The sequence below is a fragment of the Salmo salar genome, chromosome ssa25 (genome assembly GCF_905237065.1).
Source record: "Salmo salar chromosome ssa25, Ssal_v3.1, whole genome shotgun sequence".
Lineage (NCBI taxonomy): Eukaryota > Metazoa > Chordata > Actinopteri > Salmoniformes > Salmonidae > Salmo > Salmo salar.
The window spans coordinates 44,278,748-44,298,724 of record NC_059466.1 but is presented as its reverse complement, the minus strand read 5'-3'; the positions used below and the strand labels follow the sequence as shown (position 1 = coordinate 44,298,724).

The 19,977-nt window shown below is 42.1% G+C and overlaps 1 protein-coding gene across 2 annotated transcripts in view; it reads left to right on the top strand.

Annotated features, from left to right (window-relative positions):
* The window catches only part of LOC106586811 (FERM and PDZ domain-containing protein 4), a 77,912-nt gene that overhangs the window by 39,020 nt on the left and 18,915 nt on the right, over positions 1-19,977 (top strand). For both annotated transcript variants that reach the window (XM_045707623.1, XM_045707624.1), the window contains exons 3-5: positions 13,360-13,520; positions 13,849-13,951; positions 19,270-19,315. In XM_045707623.1, coding sequence (XP_045563579.1) covers positions 13,360-13,520; positions 13,849-13,951; positions 19,270-19,315 — 310 coding nt within the window. The remainder of the gene's footprint in view (positions 1-13,359; positions 13,521-13,848; positions 13,952-19,269; positions 19,316-19,977) is intronic.

The following is a 19,977-nucleotide window of genomic DNA, read 5'->3' as shown; positions in this document are numbered from 1 at the left end:
GTGTAGTGTAGTGTTATGTAGTGTAGTGTACTGTACTGTAGCGTAGTGTAGTGTAGTGTACTGTACTGTAGTGTAGTGTAGTGTTATGTAGTGTAGTGTAGTGTTATGTACTGTACTGTACTGTACTATAGTGTACTGTAGTGTAGTGTTATGTACTGTAGTGTAGTGTACTGTTCTTTACCATAGTGTACTGTAGTGTATTGTAATGTAGTGTACTGTACTGTACTTTAGTGTAATGTAGTGTACTGTACTGTACTGTAATGTAGTGTATTGTACTGTAATGTAGTGTACTGTAGTGTAATGTAGTGTACTGTTGTGTAATGTAGTGAAGTGTACTGTGTTGGGACTACAAAGCACAGCGTAATAAGTGAGGGCTGCTTCTTCATCTCTTATGCTGTTTCTGTAGGAGGATGTATTTTCTTCTGCTCTCCTCTCCCAGCAGTGATGTTCAAGCAGTATAAATATGACAGCCTGCATCGACAAGATTCCCAGACCCACCCTGGCATTCTTACTTCCCTATCTCTTCATAACATGCTGCATTCTAATTTAGATCCAGTATGTACTCATAGAATATATATATATATAGTGTATTACACTAAAGTACACTACAGTACACTATGGTAAAGAACAGTACACTACACTACAGTACAGTACAGTACACTACAGTACATAACACTACACTACAGTACACTACAGTACAGTACATAACACTACACTACAGTACACTACACTACACTACAGTGTATATATATATATATATATATATATATATATATATATATATATATATATATATAACCCTGCTGTAATACAGTAGAAAAGGTGTACACATCATTTCCCTCGTGAATACATGTTGCTGCCATATAAGGGAAATATGTTATAATTATGATGCTTTGCATTGAGATAGGCACAGTAGGAAATAGTCTGGGGAACTATTGACACATGGGCTAGAGCTTGAACGGCGTGACGGCAGAGAGGTTACATAACAGCAGTGCTCCAGAGGAGGACAGAGCGTATTGGATGCAGAGAGTCTGTCTGTACGAGGCACATCACTGAGGCTCGTTTGGCTCTAACCTACTGTAGTCTTGCTTTGGCTCTAACCTAGCCTTGCTTTGGCTCTAACCTAGCCTTGCTTTGACTGTAACCTAGCCTTGTTTTGGCTCTAACCTAGTCTTGCTTTGACTCTAACCTAGCCTTTCTTTGGCTCTAACCTAGCCTTGCTTTGACTGTAACCTAGCCTTTCTTTGGCTCTAACCTAGCCTTGCTTTGGCTCTAACCTAGCCTTGCTTTGGCTCTAACCTAGCCTTGCTTTGACTGTAACCTAGCCTTTCTTTGGCTCTAACCTAGCCTTGCTTTGACTGTAACCTAGCCTTGCTTTGGCTCTAACCTAGCCTTGCTTTGGCTCTAACCTAGCCTTGCTTTGGCTCTAACCTAGCCTTGATTTGACTCTAACCTTGCTTTGGCTCTAACCTAGCCTTGCTTTGGCTCTAACCTAGCCTTGCTTTGGCTCTAACCTAGCATTGTTTTGGCTCTAACCTTGCTTTGACTCTAACCTAGCCTTTCTTTGGCTCTAACCTAGCCTTGCTTTGACTGTAACCTAGCCTTTCTTTGGCTCTAACCTAGCCTTGCTTTGGCTCTAACCTAGCCTTGCTTTGACTCTAACCTAGCCTTGCTTTGGCTCTAACCTAGCCTTGCTTTGGCTCTAACCTAGCCTTGCTTTGGCTCTAACCTTGCTTTGGCTCTAACCTCGCTTTGACTCTAACCTAGCCTTGCTTTGGCTCTAACCTAGCCTTGATTTGACTCTAACCTTGCTTTGGCTCTAACCTAGCCTTGCTTTGGCTCTAACCTAGCCTTGCTTTGGCTCTAGCCTTGCTTTGACTGTAACCTAGCCTTGCTTTGACTCTAACCTCGCCTTGCTTTGGCTCTAACCTAGCCTTGCTTTGACTCTAACCTATCCTTTCTTTGGCTCTAACCTAGCCTTGCTTTGGCTCTAACCTAGCCTTGCTTTGACTCTAACCTAGCCTTGTTTGACTCTAACCTAGTCTTGCTTTGACTCTAACCTAGCCTTGCTTTGGTGCTAACCTAGCCTTGCTTTAACTCTAACCTGGCCTTGCTTTGACTCTAACCTATCTTTGCTTTGACTCTAACCTAACCTTGCTTTGACTCTAACCTAGCCTTGTTTGACTCTAACCTAGCCTTGCTTTGACTCTAACCAAGCCTTGTTTGACTCTAACCTAGCCTTGTTTGACTCTACCCTAGCCTAGCTTTAACTGTAACCTAGCCTTGCCGTGGTGCTAACCTAGCCTTACTTTGGCTCTAACCTTGCTTTGGCTCTAACCTTGCTTTGACTCTAACCTAGCCTTGCTTTGGCTCTAACCTAGCCTTGCTTTGACTGTAACCTAGCCTTTCTTTGGCTCTAACCTAGCCTTGCTTTGACTGTAACCTAGCCTTTCTTTGGCTCTAACCTAGCCTTGCTTTGGCTCTAACCTAGCCTTGCTTTGGCTCTAACCTAGCCTTGCTTTGGCTCTAACCTAGCCTTGCTTTGACTCTAACCTAGCCTTGCTTTGACTGTAACCTAGCCTTTCTTTGGCTCTAACCTAGCCTTGCTTTGACTGTAACCTAGCCTTTCTTTGGCTCTAACCTAGCATTGTTTTGGCTCTAACCTTGCTTTGACTGTAACCTAGCCTTGCTTTGGCTCTAACCTAGCCTTGCTTTGGCTCTAACCTAGCCTTGCTTTGGCTCTAACCTAGCATTGCTTTGACTGTAACCTAGCCTTTCTTTGGCTCTAACCTAGCCTTGCTTTGACTGTAACCTAGCCTTTCTTTGGCTCTAACCTAGCCTTGCTTTGGCTCTAACCTAGCCTTGCTTTGGCTCTAACCTAGCATTGTTTTGGCTCTAACCTAGCATTGTTTTGGCTCTAACCTTGCTTTGACTCTAACCTAGCCTTGCTTTGGCTCTAACCTAGCCTTGCTTTGACTGTAACCTAGCCTTTCTTTGGCTCTAACCTAGCATTGTTTTGACTCTAACCTAGCCTTTCTTTGGCTCTAACCTAGCCTTGCTTTGGCTCTAACCTAGCCTTTCTTTGGCTCTAACCTAGCATTGTTTTGGCTCTAACCTTGCTTTGACTCTAACCTAGCCTTGCTTTGGCTCTAACCTAGCATTGTTTTGGCTCTAACCTAGCCTTGCTTTGACTCTAACCTAGCCTTGCTTTGACTGTAACCTAGCCTTTCTTTGGCTCTAACCTAGCATTGTTTTGGCTCTAACCTAGCCTTGCTTTGACTCTAACCTCGGCTTGCTTTGGCTCTAACCTAGCCTTGCTTTGGCTCTAACCTAGCCTTGCTTTGACTCTAACCTAGCCTTGCTTTGGCTCTAACCTTGCTTTGGCTCTAACCTAGCATTGTTTTGATTCTAACCTAGCCTTTCTTTGGCTCTAGCCTAGCCTTGCTTTGGCTCTAACCTAGCCATGCTTTGACTCTAACCTATCCTTTCTTTGGCTCTAAACTAGCATTGTTTTGGCTCTAACCTTGCTTTGACTCTAACCTAGCCTTGCTTTGGCTCTAACCTTGCTTTGGCTCTAACCTAGCCTTGCTTTGACTGTAACCTAGCCTTTCTTTGGCTCTAACCTAGCATTGTTTTGGCTCTAACCTTGCTTTGACTCTAACCTAGCCTTTCTTTGGCTCTAACCTAGCCTTGCTTTGGCTCTAACCTAGCCTTGCTTTGGCTCTAACCTAGCCTTGCTTTGACTGTAACCTAGCCTTTCTTTGGCTCTAACCTAGCCTTGCTTTGGCTCTAACCTAGCATTGTTTTGACTCTAACCTAGCCTTTCTTTGACTGTAACCTAGCCTTTCTTTGGCTCTAACCTAGCCTTGCTTTGACTGTAACCTAGCCTTTCTTTGGCTCTAACCTAGCCTTGCTTTGACTCTAACCTAGCCTTTCTTTGACTCTAACCTAGCCTTTCTTTGGCTCTAACCTAGCCTTGCTTTGACTGTAACCTAGCCTTTCTTTGGCTCTAACCTAGCCTTGCTTTGGCTCTAACCTAGCCTTGCTTTGGCTCTAACCTAGCCTTGCTTTGGCTCTAACCTTGCTTTGACTGTAACCTAGCCTTTCTTTGACTCTAACCTAGCCTTTCTTTGGCTCTAACCTAGCCTTGCTTTGGCTCTAACCTTGCTTTGGCTCTAACCTAGCCTTGCTTTGACTGTAACCTAGCCTTGATTTGACTCTAACCTTGCTTTGGCTCTAACCTAGCCTTGCTTTGACTGTAACCTAGCCTTTCTTTGGCTCTAACCTAGCATTGTTTTGGCTCTAACCTTGCTTTGACTCTAACCTAGCCTTGCTTTGGCTCTAACCTAGCCTTGCTTTGACTGTAACCTAGCCTTTCTTTGGCTCTAACCTAGCATTGTTTTGACTCTAACCTAGCCTTTCTTTGGCTCTAACCTAGCCTTGCTTTGGCTCTAACCTAGCCTTGCTTTGACTCTAACCTATCCTTTCTTTGGCTCTAACCTAGCATTGTTTTGGCTCTAACCTTGCTTTGACTCTAACCTAGCCTTGCTTTGGCTCTAACCTAGCCTTGCTTTGACTGTAACCTAGCCTTTCTTTGGCTCTAACCTAGCCTTGCTTTGACTCTAACCTCGCCTTGCTTTGGCTCTAACCTAGCCTTGCTTTGGCTCTAACCTAGCCTTGCTTTGACTCTAACCTAGCCTTGCTTTGGCTCTAACCTAGCCTTGCTTTGGCTCTAACCTAGCCTTGCTTTGGCTCTAACCTAGCCTTGCTTTGGCTCTAACCTTGCTTTGGCTCTAACCTAGCCTTGCTTTGACTGTAACCTAGCCTTTCTTTGGCTCTAACCTAGCATTGTTTTGGCTCTAACTTGCTTTGACTCTAACCTAGCCTTGCTTTGGCTCTAACCTTGCTTTGGCTCTAACCTCGCTTTGACTCTAACCTAGCCTTGCTTTGGCTCTAGCCTTGCTTTGACTGTAACCTTGCCTTGCTTTGACTCTAACCTAGCCTTGCTTTGGCTCTAACCTTGCTTTGACTCTAACCTAGCCTTGTTTGACTCTAACCTCGCCTTGTTTGACTCTAACCTCGCCTTGCTTTGACTCTAACCTAGCCTTGCTTTTGTGCTAACCTAGCCTTGCTTTGACTCTAACCTAGCCTTGCTTTGACTCTAACCTAGCCTAGCTTTAACTGTAACCTAGCCTTGCTTTGACTCTAACCTAGCCTTGCATTGACTCTAACCTAGCCTTGCTTTGGCTCTAACCTAACCTTGCTTTGACTCTAACCTAACCTACTTTGACTCTAACCTAGCCTTCTTTGACTCTAACCTAGCCTTGCTTTGACTCTAACCTAGCCTTGTTTGACTCTAACCTAGTCTTGCTTTGACTCTAACCTAGCCTTGCTTTGGCTCTAACCTAGCCTTGCTTTAACTGTACCCTAGCCTTGCTTTGGTGCTAACCTAGCCTTGCTTTAACTCTAACCTGGCCTTGCTTTGACTCTAACCTATCTTTGCTTTGACTCTAACCTAACCTTGCTTTGACTCTAACCTAGTCTTGTTTGACTCTAACCTAGCCTTGCTTTGACTCTAACCTAGCCTTGTTTGACTCTAACCTAGCCTTGTTTGACTCTACCCTAGCCTAGCTTTAACTGTAACCTAGCCTTGCCGTGGTGCTAACCTAGCCTTACTTTGACTCTAACCTAGCCTTGCGTTGGCTCTAACCTAGCCTTGCTTTAACTGTAACCTAGCCTTGGTTTGGTGCTAACCTAGCCTTGCTTTGATTCTAACCTAGCCTTGCTTTGACTCTAACCTAACCTTGCTTTGACTCTAACCTAGCCTTGTTTGACTCTAACCTAGCCTTGCTTTGACTCTAACCAAGCCTTGTTTGACTCTATCCTAGCTTAGCTTTAACTGTAACCTAGCCTTGCTTTGGTGCTAACCTAGCCTTGCTTTGACTCTAACCTGGCCTTGCTTTGACTGTAAAAAATATTTGACATTTCGTAGCAGATTAGGAGAATTTAAGCAGCAGGTTAGGAAAATGTGGTTAAGGTTAGGGAAATAGTTAGGGTTAGTTAAAATGCAAAAAAAATAATACTTTTGACTTTCATTTGACAAAAGCTGGATCCCTTTTAGCCAGGACCCCTTTTCCGCATTCAAGACAAGGTCATTTTTATTGATCTGTTGTCAGTAGAATAGGCTACCATCATATTAAAAAAGATTCTGCTAATATCATATAACGTGTAGTAGAATTACATGAAATGTTCATCAAATGCAACATTTTTCCAGTATAAAGGAATGAAATGTCTCTGATATAGTCTATAAGCCTATGCCACCATGCATTTATTAATTGCCTAAATTATCATTATCCAATCTACTCATCACATTAGGAATTGTAGGCTTACATTAATCTACAAATGCGATGATAGAGGCATGCAATCCTTTGTTATAAATGTGCATTGTTATGGTGAAAAAAAATTGCTTCCCCAAAATGTACCCGATACATGCTAATAATTAGACCACAAGCTATCTAGCTAGCTAATTTTGTAAACAGTGATGTTGTTAACACCTGGTTAGCTTAAAACCTCTTAGCGCACAAATACTGTTATCGGGATCAAAATCGACAACATCCGGTGACGCTGGAGCGCGCCAAAATCAAATTGCAAAATCGTAATATTAAACATTCATGAACATACAAGTGTCCTACATCATTTAAAAGCTTAACTTCTTGTTAATCCAGCTGCTTTGTCAGATTTCAAAAACGCTTTATGGCGAAAGCACACCATGCGATTATCTGAGGACAGCGCCCCACACACAAAAGCATTAAAAACATTTTCCAAACCAGCACAGGCATCACAAAAGTCAGAAATAGCGATAAAATAAATCACTTACCTTTGAAGATCTTCCTCTGTTTGCAAACCCAAGGGTCCCAGCTACACATCAAATGGTCATTTTGTTCGATAAAGTCCTTCTTTATATCCCAGAAAAGTCAGTTTAGTTGGCGCGTTTGATTCAGTAATCCACCCGTTCTACTAGTTCAACATGCATACAAAGTAATCCCAAAACGTACTAATAAACTTCGTCCAAACAAATCAAACAACGTTTCTAATCAATCCTCAGGTACCCTAATATGTAAATAAATGATACAATTTAAGACGGAGAATAGTGTGTTCATTACCGGAGACAAATAACGAAGTGGGCGCCCTCATCCACGTGCGCCACAAGACTACTTTTCCAAATGAGAGCCACTTTGAAAAACTACAAATTCTAGCTAATTCCTCTTTTGGCTGCCTTTCCTTCCAGTTCTCTGCTGCCAATGACTGGAACGAATTGCAAAAATCACTGAAGCTGGAGACTTATATCTCCCTCACTAACTTTAAGCATCAGCTGTCAGAGCAGCTTACCGATCATTGCACCTGTACACAGCCCATCTGTTAAAACCTCTTTGAGCTAGGTGGGACGCTAGCACCCCACCTCGACAACATCCGGTGAAATTGCAGAGCGCAAAATTCAAAATACAAAAATCTGAATATTAAACATTCATGAAAACACAAGTGTCTTACAGTGTTTAAAAGCTTACCTTCTTGTTAATCTGCTTTGTCAGATTTCAAAAATAACGAAGTGCGCTCCCTCATCTTCGCGCACAACAAGACTACTGTCTAAAATGAGAGCCACCTTGAAAAACTACAACTACTAACTCATTTTTCAAAAAACAAGCCTGAAACCCTTTCTAAAGGCTGTTGACATCTAGTGGAAGCCATAGGAACTGCAATCTGGGAGGAATTCCTTTGAATATCCCATAGACAAGCATTTGCATGGGTGGTGACCTCAAAAAAAAGAATTTCCGGATGGATTCTCCTCGGGTTTTCGCCAGCCATATCAGTTCTGTTATACTCACAGACATTATTTTTAACAGTTTTCGAAACTTCAGAGTGTTTTCTATCCAATGCTACCAATTATATGCATATCCTAGCTTCTGGGCCTGAGTAACAGGCAGTTTACTTTGGGCACGTCAGTCATCCGAATTTACGAACACTGCCTTAAGAAGTTTTTAACAGCTAACCTAAACTCAAATTCAATCAGACTTGACTTTCCAGTGATGAAATTATCATAGGAGACCCTGTACTGACAGCTCAGGTTCAGGTGTTGATGGGCAAAAAGGTTTCTTTGCTTTTCTGACAGTTCTTTAGTTTTATCTCATTGGTATCACCAATGGTGTTTTCATGATTGCGGGGAATCTGTAAACATATTTTTCCCATTGTCTTTCCTGCCTTGTTAGAGCAGCCAAATACTCCACAGAAAATGACTGTGGTGATAAATCAACTCGTTTTAGGCACTGTTATCATGCAGTTTGGAGTAGCCACTCGACTGTTGTTGTTGGAAGAATTCATGCGGTGGTCTTCCAACATTGCCACCATTAGGAGTCGTACGTCAACTGCAAGCCCTCTATATGTTGTGGTTGTCATGTCAATGCTGAAACTCGAGACGGTGGATGGTGCTTGGAAGAGCGCGCTTGTTTGAAATAGAAAACCTTTGCGGTAGTTATTGATAAAGCAGAACATCAAGATGAAGCAGCTGCTTTATAAGTGGGATGCACTGTTGTGCGCTACATCCCGAGGGGTTCATGCTGATTGTACGGAGATTGTGACAGCTGGTTAAATGGCGTCCCTTGGGAAGGCAAGAACAAGATGTATGTCAGGAGAAGTGCAGAATTATCATAAGGAGACTTATACTTGGAATACGGAGGAGGAATGGAGGGGGAAAAGAGAAACAGAGAAGGTCTAAGCGGGAGGAAGAAGGTGAGCTTGAGTCGGTTAAAAATGGCAGAAAAAAGGGAGATGGTTTGTTAAAGAAGGGATTAAAAGCGGTAGTGGTAAATGTAAAAGTTGACCAACTGAAGGGGAAGATTCCCAGTGTTTGTGATAATTGTCATTTGGTGCGACACAGACAGGGTGGTATGAGTGGCGAAACAGAATAGTCATTGTCTGTTCTTTTGAGTTTTGATGTTGAGTCTTTTCCCAACAAAGTGATGTTAGTGTAACAGTATAGCTTCCGTCCCTCTCCTCACCCCTACCTGGGCTCGAACCAGGGACCCTCTGCACACATCGACAACAGCCACCCTCGAAGCATCGTTACCCATCGCCCCACAAAAGCCACGGCCCTTGCAGAGCAAGGGGAACAATTACTTAAAGGTCTCAGAGCGAGTGACGTCACCGATTGAAACACTATTAGCGCGCATCACCGCTAACTAGCTAGCCATTTCACATCGGTTACATTAGGATATATAAGTTACCATGTACAAGCTTTTGTGCCGAATACATTACGTTGTTACAGGTGTCAAGCTTATGGGCATGTGGCAGCAGTGTGTAAGAGGGAGGTTCCTAGGTGTGAGAAGTGTGCAGAACGGCATGAGACAAAGGAATGTGTAGCATTGGAGAAAGAAGCAGTATGTGTTAATTGTAGGGGTGCCCATGGGACTGGGGATCAGAAATGTCCCATGCGAGAGAGGCAGGTTGAGGCTTCCAGGGTTAGTGTAGTGCAGAAGTTGTCATATGCTGAGGCAGTGAAGAAAGTAGAGGAAGATGGGTCAAGGGGGATGGATCCTGAGAGGAGTGGTGTGAGTAGTAGATCTGTATCAGTACAGAGATATTAACCAACAAGTGATATATGTTTCAGTAACATTGGATTTTTAGCATTTATAGCAATGGTTATCAACTGTACTGCAGGGATGGAACGTAAGTCGCAGAAAATTAAGGTGGTGGTGGCAGCTGCAGAGAGTTATTTGGGTGTGCGAGACTTGTCGTCAGAAGACTTACAGGGTATGTTGAGTGGTGGTGTCCCATCCTTTCAGGTTGTTGACCTGAGGTAGGACTAAATAGATTTAAATAGTGGAGTAGGGTGGTGTTCTTTTTTATTATTATTATTATTATTTATTTATTGTAGGCGTAGTGTTAGATGGCAGGGCATTTGGTTATTTATACATTTTTTCAGTCTAGTTGTACTCCAGTCTAGTAAGTGACGGTAATGCAACATTTATTGGATGCCAACCACCATTAAACCTCATCGAAGATGAAGAAGTGCTGAAACTCACACTACAAATTCGAAGTCAATTTGTCTCAGTGGCACCTTGGTGAATTTGAATGTAATCGAATACAATATGTTACAATCGTAACCCAAACCAAGCGAAACAACCATATAACATGCCTCACAAAGTGGTGAAAATGTCAGAAGACGTCTGAGTGTCTGTTGCCATAGGCCTCCATGTAAATGCTGAGAAAGACCCTGCCTGCAACCTCCCTGCTCTCGCTCAGTGCCTTGAAAGATTAATTGTGGGTATTCAGTGGCGAGTGGAACATGTGTCAGAAATGACTGTGAATTACACACTGGCTCCTCAGCCAGCCCATGAGCCTAATTACCCAGCACAGTGGGCACCATGGAGAGAGCTGCTACTGCTGCTGCTGCTACCACCTTGTATGCTACAGTCCTGCTCCTGGAGAGGGGAATTGGAGAAGGGAAAGCTGGAGGAAAATACAGAAAGATGCAAAGCTACAAAACAGCACACAAACTGTTTTCTTAACTGCTTATGTGGTATAGAAAAATGTACCTGTCAATGTAAATGCTGCTATCATTTGCGTACTGGACATGATCCCTCACGACGCCAGGACAGCGGAGTCAATCACCTGAAACCCCACCTCTTTAAGGAATACCTAGGATAGGATAAAGTAATCCTTCTAACCCCCCCCCTTAAAAGATTTAGATGCACTATTGTAAAGTGGTTGTTCCACTGGATATCATAAGGTGAATACACCAATTTGTAAGTCGCTCTGGATAAGAGCGTCTGCTAAATGACTTAAATGTAAATGTAAATGTAATCTACAAATGCATGTATTCAACAGTGGTGGAAAAAGTACCCACATTTCATACTTGAGTAAAAGTGAAGATACTTGAGTAAAAGTAAAAAATAATTTGGTTTAAAATATACTTAACTATCAAAAGTAAAATAAAAAGTATAAGTCATTTCAAATTCCTTATATTAAGCAAACAAGATGGCATCATTTAGCCAGGGGCATACTCCAACATTCAGACATTATTTACAAACGAAGCCTGTGTGTTTAGTGAGTCCGTCAGATCAGAGGCAGGCGGGAGGACCAGGGATGTTCTGTTGAAAAGTGCGTGAATTGGACCATTTTCCTGTCCTGCTAAAGCATTCAAAATGTAACAAGTACATTTGGGTGTCAAGGTAAATGTATTGAGTAAAAAGTACAATATTTTCTTAAAGAATGTTGTAAAAGTAAAAGTTTTCAAAAATATAAATAGTAAAGTAAAGTACAGATACCCCCCAAAATTACTTAACTGTACTTTAAAGTATTTTTTGTTAAGTACTTTAAACCACTGGTATTCAACACAGTTAGCATGATAGTCAAATTGAATAGCAGTGTATTTACATAAATTAGGGAATATCAACTAATTCAATTCAACGTTGACTAGTTGAAATGAGAGGGTGAAATCAGGGTTTGAGGTAGATTGAGTAACAGTCAGTGAGTGACAGGTTGGCCAACCACACTGGTGCCACAGGTCAAACATGATCCCAGTATGTCTCTGTTTGAAGCTCAGGACCTTTTACTGACTCCTCCCTGGCCCTTCACTAACCATCCCCATAATGAACCACCTCACACAGGCCAATTGTCTCATAGGCTAATGGCCACAGCGTCTATTTCGGGTTTCCAGTGTTCCTGAATAATCACGTGCATGTAAGACGCTGCCATATACTGTTTTACTGCTGAATCTTGAAAGGGCATCGAGTACATTTTCTGTGTCAGTATGTGTGTGGGTTTTGTTTGAGATTTTCTTATTAAGAGTGGCAGTGAGCGTTGGCTGCAGGAAGATACAATGTCAGCTTGATTGTCATCGCCCACCTGTTCTATTTCGAGGCATGGCAGTAGTTTGTAATTTCTGACTAAATGCTTCTTTTCAGCGTTGAACGTTTAAGGATCTTAATAGACTGGTTCATATCGAAGAGACATTTAATGCTGTACTCCTACTGTATTTTTTTGATTTATGGAATAATCTGGCCAAAGTTACAGCAGTATTTCATAGAATGGAATCTTGGTGCATTTAGATTTTTACATACTTTGTTACTTAGATTTTGTACACATTTTTGGCCCATTTTCATTTTGGTTATACTGAATCACACATCTGTTTTAAATAGGAAATGTATGGTAAAAAACAAACATATTTGTGTCTTTCAGCTGGTGTGTCAGTCTTTTAGTGACATTGTTAGGGTTGAAAAAGCTACTGGTAATTTACCAAAGTTACAGGAATCTTCAGTAATTTTGGTAATTAACAGAAATTCTAGGGCATTCTATCGTACCTTTGGTAATTTATACACTCTTAGAAAAAAGGGTTCCAAAAGGGTTCTTTGGCTGACCCCATTGTAGAACCCTTTTTGGTTCTAGGTACAACCCTTTTTGGTTCCATATAGAGGACTCTGTGGAAAGGGTTCTTTATGGAACCCAAAAGGGTTCAACCTGGAAGCAAAAAGGGTTCCTCAAAGGGTTCTCCTTTGAGGACAGCTGAAGAACCCTTTTAGGTTCTAGATAGCATATTTTTTTCTAAGAGTATACTTGAATAGCTTAAACATTTTTTGTATTCATATATAGTATTAATGTATTTTATCTGTGTCCATATTGTCCATACGTTTCTAGTAGCTAGACCATGTGGTTTAATAATTAATGAATTATTAAAGCATCTAATCAACAATGGAATTATTTTCAATTACCTCTGCAACAAGTCCAACTATTGACTTTTTTCATAACTTCCACCAGTTTGACGCCAAAACATTGACAACAAATAAGTATTGACAGTAAAATAAATATACAAGTTTGTAAAAAAATGTTTAAGGATATTTTAATGCTGAAACCCTGATTTTTAAACACCAATGATATTCACTAAGCTGATGGTTTATATTTAGGATAACGCTTTACAGCTTTGTCATTCAATATTTATTTTAAAATAATTGTAAATCTTGTTTAATTATTTCATATATTTTACATGTGAAAAGGCCACACATGAGATAATTACAGACCACTGTGATAATCTGACATCCTGAAAAGGGTCACTAAATGTCTCGTGATAGATTACATAAAATCCTTGAAAGACACCAAAATTCTGGTAGTTTACTGGTAAACTTTGAAAGTTTCCTGTAATTTACTCCCCCGTCCCTTTTCAATCCTCGACTCTATAGTTGATTCATAGAAAAAAGCCTCTGGACACTTCCACTCAGATGCACATTTCTTTAATGTCAGTGGATCTTCATCAGAGTGATACTATTCTTACCTGTTCTATGGTTGTCCTTCCCCTTTCTCCTCTCCCAGCCACGTGTCCCAAAGCAGCTCCTTGGAGGAGGTTCGTCTGGACGGGGACAAGTTTGTACCTCCGGCCCCCCGTAAGGTGGAGATGAAACGAGATCCAGTCCTGGGCTTTGGCTTTGTGGCAGGCAGTGAAAAACCAGTGGTGGTTCGGTCAGTCACACCAGGTAACACACCAGCCTACCTGTAAACCAATCAGCATTAATGAACCACATCTAACCAATAATGTCACATATAGCCATTAGCAACAGGAAGTACGATTTAGTACTATCCAATGGTGACCAGATGACAAAAGATGGCGACCAATGGGTGATGATGACATCCAATGAAAGTCCATGTTCATGTTATATTAATTGACCATTCACATTAGGGTACTTCATAAATTAGCCAAACTTAAGCCTAAAGGCCAGAGTACAATGAATTCAGAAAACAAAGATGAATTACTAGCTAGAAACGTTGTAATGTATACCACTGGGGTTCCCTGTGTCTTCGTAGGAGGTCCCTCTGAGGGCAGACTGACCCCCGGAGACGAGATCATCATGATTAACGATGAGCTGGTCAGCTCCGCCCCCAGGGAAATGGTCATCGACCTCGTCAGGTACAGGATCTCAACGTTTCTAATAGCATACCCTGCTGAGTTTAGATAGGATTTATGTTTGTACTGTAGGCCAGTTCTTTCCTGGAACATTGTGATATCAAGCTGTGTGTGCTTTGCCTGGCTGAGTCATTTTCATCACTCATGAGTCCTTAGCTGGGACAGTAGACAGTAAATGTCTATATGAATGCATGAATGCCTGAAAAGAAACAGCATTCTACTTTTAGGATAATTCCCTCTGGATAGTTTCAATTTGAATACCAATAATAATGTGTAGGTGAATGTAGTGGGTACAGCATTTAGCCCACTGCTGCACCATGCAGGTCCAAACATATAGCAGTGGGAATTATTTCCATGCGTCTTATTAGATTGATGTGAGTGAGTGAGTGAGTGAGTGAGTGAGTGAGTGAGTGAGTGAGTGAGTGAGTGAGTGAGTGAGTGAGTGAGTGAGTGAGTGAGTGAGTGAGTGAGTGAGTGAGTGAGTGAGTGAGTGAGTGAGTGAGTGAGTGAGTGGCAGAGTGAGTGAGTGGCTGAGTGGCCAGTCCTCTCATGACCTACATGTTGTGGAGTGTGTATGTACAGCAGATTAGTGCAGTGAAAAATGAGACTAAGGAGCCCAGTCCATCACGGCTCCCCTGGCCTTGCAGTGTGTTGTGCTCTGTCTCAGCAGTAAACTACTGTACCAAAACAGGATTAACGGCCAGGCATGAGGCATCGCTGGAACAGATTGCTGTAACACTTTATTTGGATACCATCTCTACATGCTCTACAGACTATCTACAAACTATCAGTTACATTTCAACAAACTATCTAGTAACCCTAAACATAACACGTACACTAACCCTAAACTTAAGCCTTACCCCTTACCCTAAACTTAACCCTTACCCTAACCATAAACTTAACCCTTACCCTAACCCTAAACTTAACCCTTACCCCTTACCCTAAACTTAAGCCTTACCCCTTACCCTAAACTTAACCCTTACCCTAACCATAAACTTAACGTTAACCTAACCCTAAACTTAACCCCTACCCTACCCTAAACTTAACCCCTACCCTACCCTAAACGTAACCCTTACCCTAACCCTAAACTTAAGCCTTACCCCTTACCCTAACCTTAACCCTTACCCTAACCATAAACTTAACGTTAACCTAACCCTAAACTTAACCCTTACCCTAACCCTAAACTTAACCCTTACCTTAACCCTAAACTTAACCCATACCCTACCCTAAACTTAACCATTAACCTAACCCTAAACTTAACCCTTACCCTGACCCTAAACTTAACCATTACACTAATTGTAAACTTAACCCTTACCCTGACCCTAAACTTAACCCTTACACTAATTATAAACTTAACCCTTACCCTAACCCTAAACTTAACCCTTACCCTAACCCTAAACTTAACCCTTACCCTAACCCTAAACTTAACCCTTACTCCTAACCCTAAACTTAACCCTTACCCTAACCCTAAACTTAACCCTTACCCTAACCCTAAACTTAACCCGTACCCTAACCCTAAACTTAACCGTTAACCTAACCCTAAACTTAAACCTTACCCTGAGCCTAAACTTAACCCTTACACTAATTGTAAACTTAACCCTTACCCTAAACCTAAACTTAACCCTTACCCTAACCCTAAACTTAACCCTTACCCCTGACCCTAAACTTAACCCTTACCCCTAACCCTAAACGTAACACTTACCCTAACCCTAAACTTAACCCTTACCCCTAACGCTAAACTTAACCCTTACCCTAACCCCAAACTTAACCCTAACCCTAAACTTAACCCTTACCCCTAACCCTAAACTTAACCCTTACCCTGACCCTAAACTTAACCCTTACACTAAACCTAAACTTAACCCTAACCCTAAACTTAACCCTTACCCTAACCCTAAACTTAACCCTTACCCTAACCCTAAACTTAACCATTACCCCTAACCCTAAACTTAACCCTTACCCCTAAACTTAACCCTTACCCTAACCCTAAACGTAACCCTAACCCTAAACTTAACCCTTACCTTAACCCTAAACTTAACCCTTACCCCTAACCCTAAACTTGACCCTAACCCTAACCCTAAACTTAACCCTTACCCATAACCCAATACTTAACACTTACGCTAACCCTAAACTTAACCCTTACCCTAACCCTAAACTTAAATCAAATTCAAATCAAATGTATTTATATAGCCCTTCTTACATCAACTGATATCTCAAAGTGCTGTACAGCAACTCAGCCCAAAACCCCAAACAGCAAGCAATGCAGGTGTAGAAGTACGGTGGCTAGGAAAAACTCCCTAGAAAGGCCCAAACCTAGGAAGAAACCTAGAGAGGAACCAGGCTATGAGGGGTGGCCAGTCCTCTTCTGGCTGTGCCGGGTGGAGATTATAACAGAACATGGCCAAGATGTTCAAATGTTCATAAATGACCAGCATGGTCAAATATTAATAATCACAGTTGTCGAGGGTGCAACAAGTCAGCACCTCAAGAGTAAATGTCAGTTGGCTTTTCATAGCCGATCATTGAGAGTATCTCTACAGCTCCTGCTGCCTCTAGAGAGTTGAAAACAGCAGGTCTGGGACAGGTAGCACGTCCAGTGAACAGGTCAGGGTTCCATAGCCGCAGGCAGAACAGTTGAAACTGGAGCAGCAGCACGGCCAGGTGGACTGGGGACAGCAAGGAGTCATCATGTCAAGTAGTCCTGAGGCATGGTCCTAGGGCTCAGGTCCTCCGAGAGAGAGAAAGAAAGAAAGAGAGAAAGAGAGAATTAGAGAGAGCATACTTAAATTCACACAGAACACCGGATAAGACAGGAGAAATACTCCAGATATAACAGACTGACCCTAGCCCCCCGACACATAAACTACTGCAGCATAAATACTGGAGGCTGAGACAGGAGGGGTCAGGAGACACTGTCCGACGATACCCCCGGACAGGGCCAAACAGGAAGGATATAACCCCACCCACTTTTCCAAAGCACAGCCCCCACACCACTAGAGGGATAGCTTCAACCACCAACTTACCATCCTGAGACAAGGCCGAGTATAGCCCACAAAGATCTCCGCCACGGCACAACCCAAGGGGGGGCGCCAACCCAGACAGGAAGACCACGTCAGTGACTCAACCCACTCAAGTGATGCACCTCTCCTAGGGACAGCATGGAAGAACACCAATAAGCCAGTGACTCAGCCCCTGTAATAGGGTTAGAGGCAGAGAATCCCAGTGGAGAGAGGGGAACCAGCCAGGCATAGACAGCAAGGGCGGTTCGTTGCTCCAGAGCCTTTCCATTCACCTTCACACTCCTGGGCCAGACTACACTCAATCACAGAACCCACTGAAGAGATGAGTCTTTAGTAAAGACTTAAAGGTTGAGACCGAGTCTGCGTCTCTCACATGGGTAGGCAGACCATTCCATAAAAATGTAGCTCTATAGGAGAAAGCCCTGCCTACAGGTGTTTGCTTACAAATTCGAGGGACAGTAAGGAGGCCTGCGTCTTGTGACCGTAGCGTACGTGTAGGTATGTACGGCAGGACCAAATCGGAAAGATAGGTAGGAGCAAGCCCATGTAATGCTTTGTAGGATAGCAGTAAAACCTTGAAATCAGCCCTTGCCTTAACAGGAAGCCAGTGTAGGGAGGCTAGCACTGGAGTAATATGACCACATTTTTTGGTTCTAGTCAGGATTCTAGCAGACGTATTTAGCACTAACTGAAGTTTATTTAGTGCTTTATCCGGGTAGCCGGAAAGTAGAGTATTGCAGTATTCCAACCTAGAAGTAACAAAAGCATGGATTAATTTTTCTGCATCATTTGTGGACAGAAAGTTTCAGATTTTTGCAATGTTACCCTTACCCCTAACCCTAAACTTAACCCTTACCCTGATCCTAAACTTAACCCTTACACTAAACCTAAACTTAACCCTAACCCTAAACTTAACCCTTACCCCTAACCCTAAATTGAACCCTTACCCCTGACCCTAAACTTAACCCTGACCCTAAACGTAACCCTTACCCTAAACCTAAACTTAACCCTAACCCTATACTTAACCCTTACCCTAACCCTAAACTTAACCCTTACCCCTAACCCTAAACTTAACCCTTACCCCTTAGCCTAAACTTAACCCTTACCCTAACCCTAAACATAACCCGTACCCTAACCCTAAACTTAACCCTTACCCTAACCCTAAACTTAACCGTTAACCTAACCCTAAACTTAACCCTTACCCTGACCCTAAACTTAACCCTTACACTAATTGTAAACGTAACCCTTACCCTAAACTTAACCTTAAACTCAACCCTTACCCTAACCCTAAACTTAACCCTTACCCTAACCCTAAACTTAACCCTTACCCCTAACCCTAAACTTAACACTTACCCTAACCCTAAACTTAACCCTTACCCTAACCCTAAACTTAACCTTTACACTAAACCTAAACTTAACCCTAACCCTAAACTTAACCCTTACCCTAACCCTAAAATGAACCCTTACCCCTAACCCTAAACTTAACCCTTACCCTAAACTTAACCCTTACCCTAACCCTAAACTTAACCCTTACCCCTAACCCTGAACTTAACCCTTACCCCTAAACTTAACCCTTATCCTAACCCTAAACTTAACCCTTACCCCTAACCCTAAATTTAACACTTACCCTAAACTTAACCCGTACCCTAACCCTAAATTTAACACTTACCCTAAACTTAACCCTTACCCCTAACCCTAAACTTAACCCTTACCCTAACTGTAACCTTAGCAAGCAGTTATCAACCGATACACTACATGATCAAAGTATGTGGACTCCTGCTCGTAGTACATCTCATTCCAAAATCATGGGCATTAGTATGGAGTTGGGAAGGCTTTCCACTAGATAATCCTAACCCTAAAACATAGGATTTGTGCTAATCCTATGACTTTACCACGTTAAAAGTGACTGAGCTCTTGATTATAGGCCATTCTACTGAAAATGTTTTCCTATGGAGATTGCATAGCTGTGTGCTCGTTTTTATACACCTGTCAGCAACGGGTGTGGCTGATATAGCCAAATCCACTCATTTGAAGGGGTGTCCAGATACTTTTGTATGTATAGTGTAGTTTGTTGATAGTAGAGCATCTACTGATGGACTATCCAGACTATCCAAATAAAGTGTGACCCAGATTGCTCATCTTGTTATTCCATCTTTGTGGGCTTATTTCTAACAGTCATAATCTGCCCACTGTAGGCAAAACAATGCATGACTCAGAGTGGATTAATCGACTTCCGCTGAATTTGACATATTTACCTTTTCAATCTATAATGATGTTTTTGGTTTGTTTGTGTTGTGTTCCCAGGAGCTGCAAAGAATCCATTGTTTTGACAGTGGTTCTACCGTACCCAGTAAGTCTTCCTCCCATCTTCAAAGGTTCCATTGAAAAGATTCAGAGCAAACTCCTGGGGAAAATATTTCAATAGACTGTTTGTCTGCGATGCTGATTGGTTTGTTGACTCTGTGAATCCGAGACAATCCGAGACATGAAACGTGGCCACATGTCTGTGCTTGCTTTGTAACAGGCAGGATACTGCTGAGTGTTCCCCTGGTTAACGCACAGGGACTGCAGTCCAAACACTGAATACTGAACATGGTCCAAGTCCCCTCATGGTAGCTTCAAAACCAAGCATGAGAACCCAAGTTAACCTGAACCTGCCATGTCAACACTTCTTAATACTAGGGAGGACCATATGGTGACGGATACAATGCCACAGTAACCGCTATTGCGAACGTCAGTGATATGATTTATAGAATAGTTCAATGAGATGGATTTGTGCTGTCATCACCAAAATAGACAATGATTTTAATATAATTCTGTCTATTGTGCTGTGTGTTCAAACTAGCAGAAATCATACTGTGTTGTAACCTGGCTTTCGGAAGCACATTTCAGAAGTAACTGTAGAGAAAACAATAGTGGTTTATATATTACAAAAGTAGCAATTACATCCAGAAAGGCTGCACAGAACTTGTCAAATTTATTAAATTGAATATTTCACAAACCGCTCTGAAA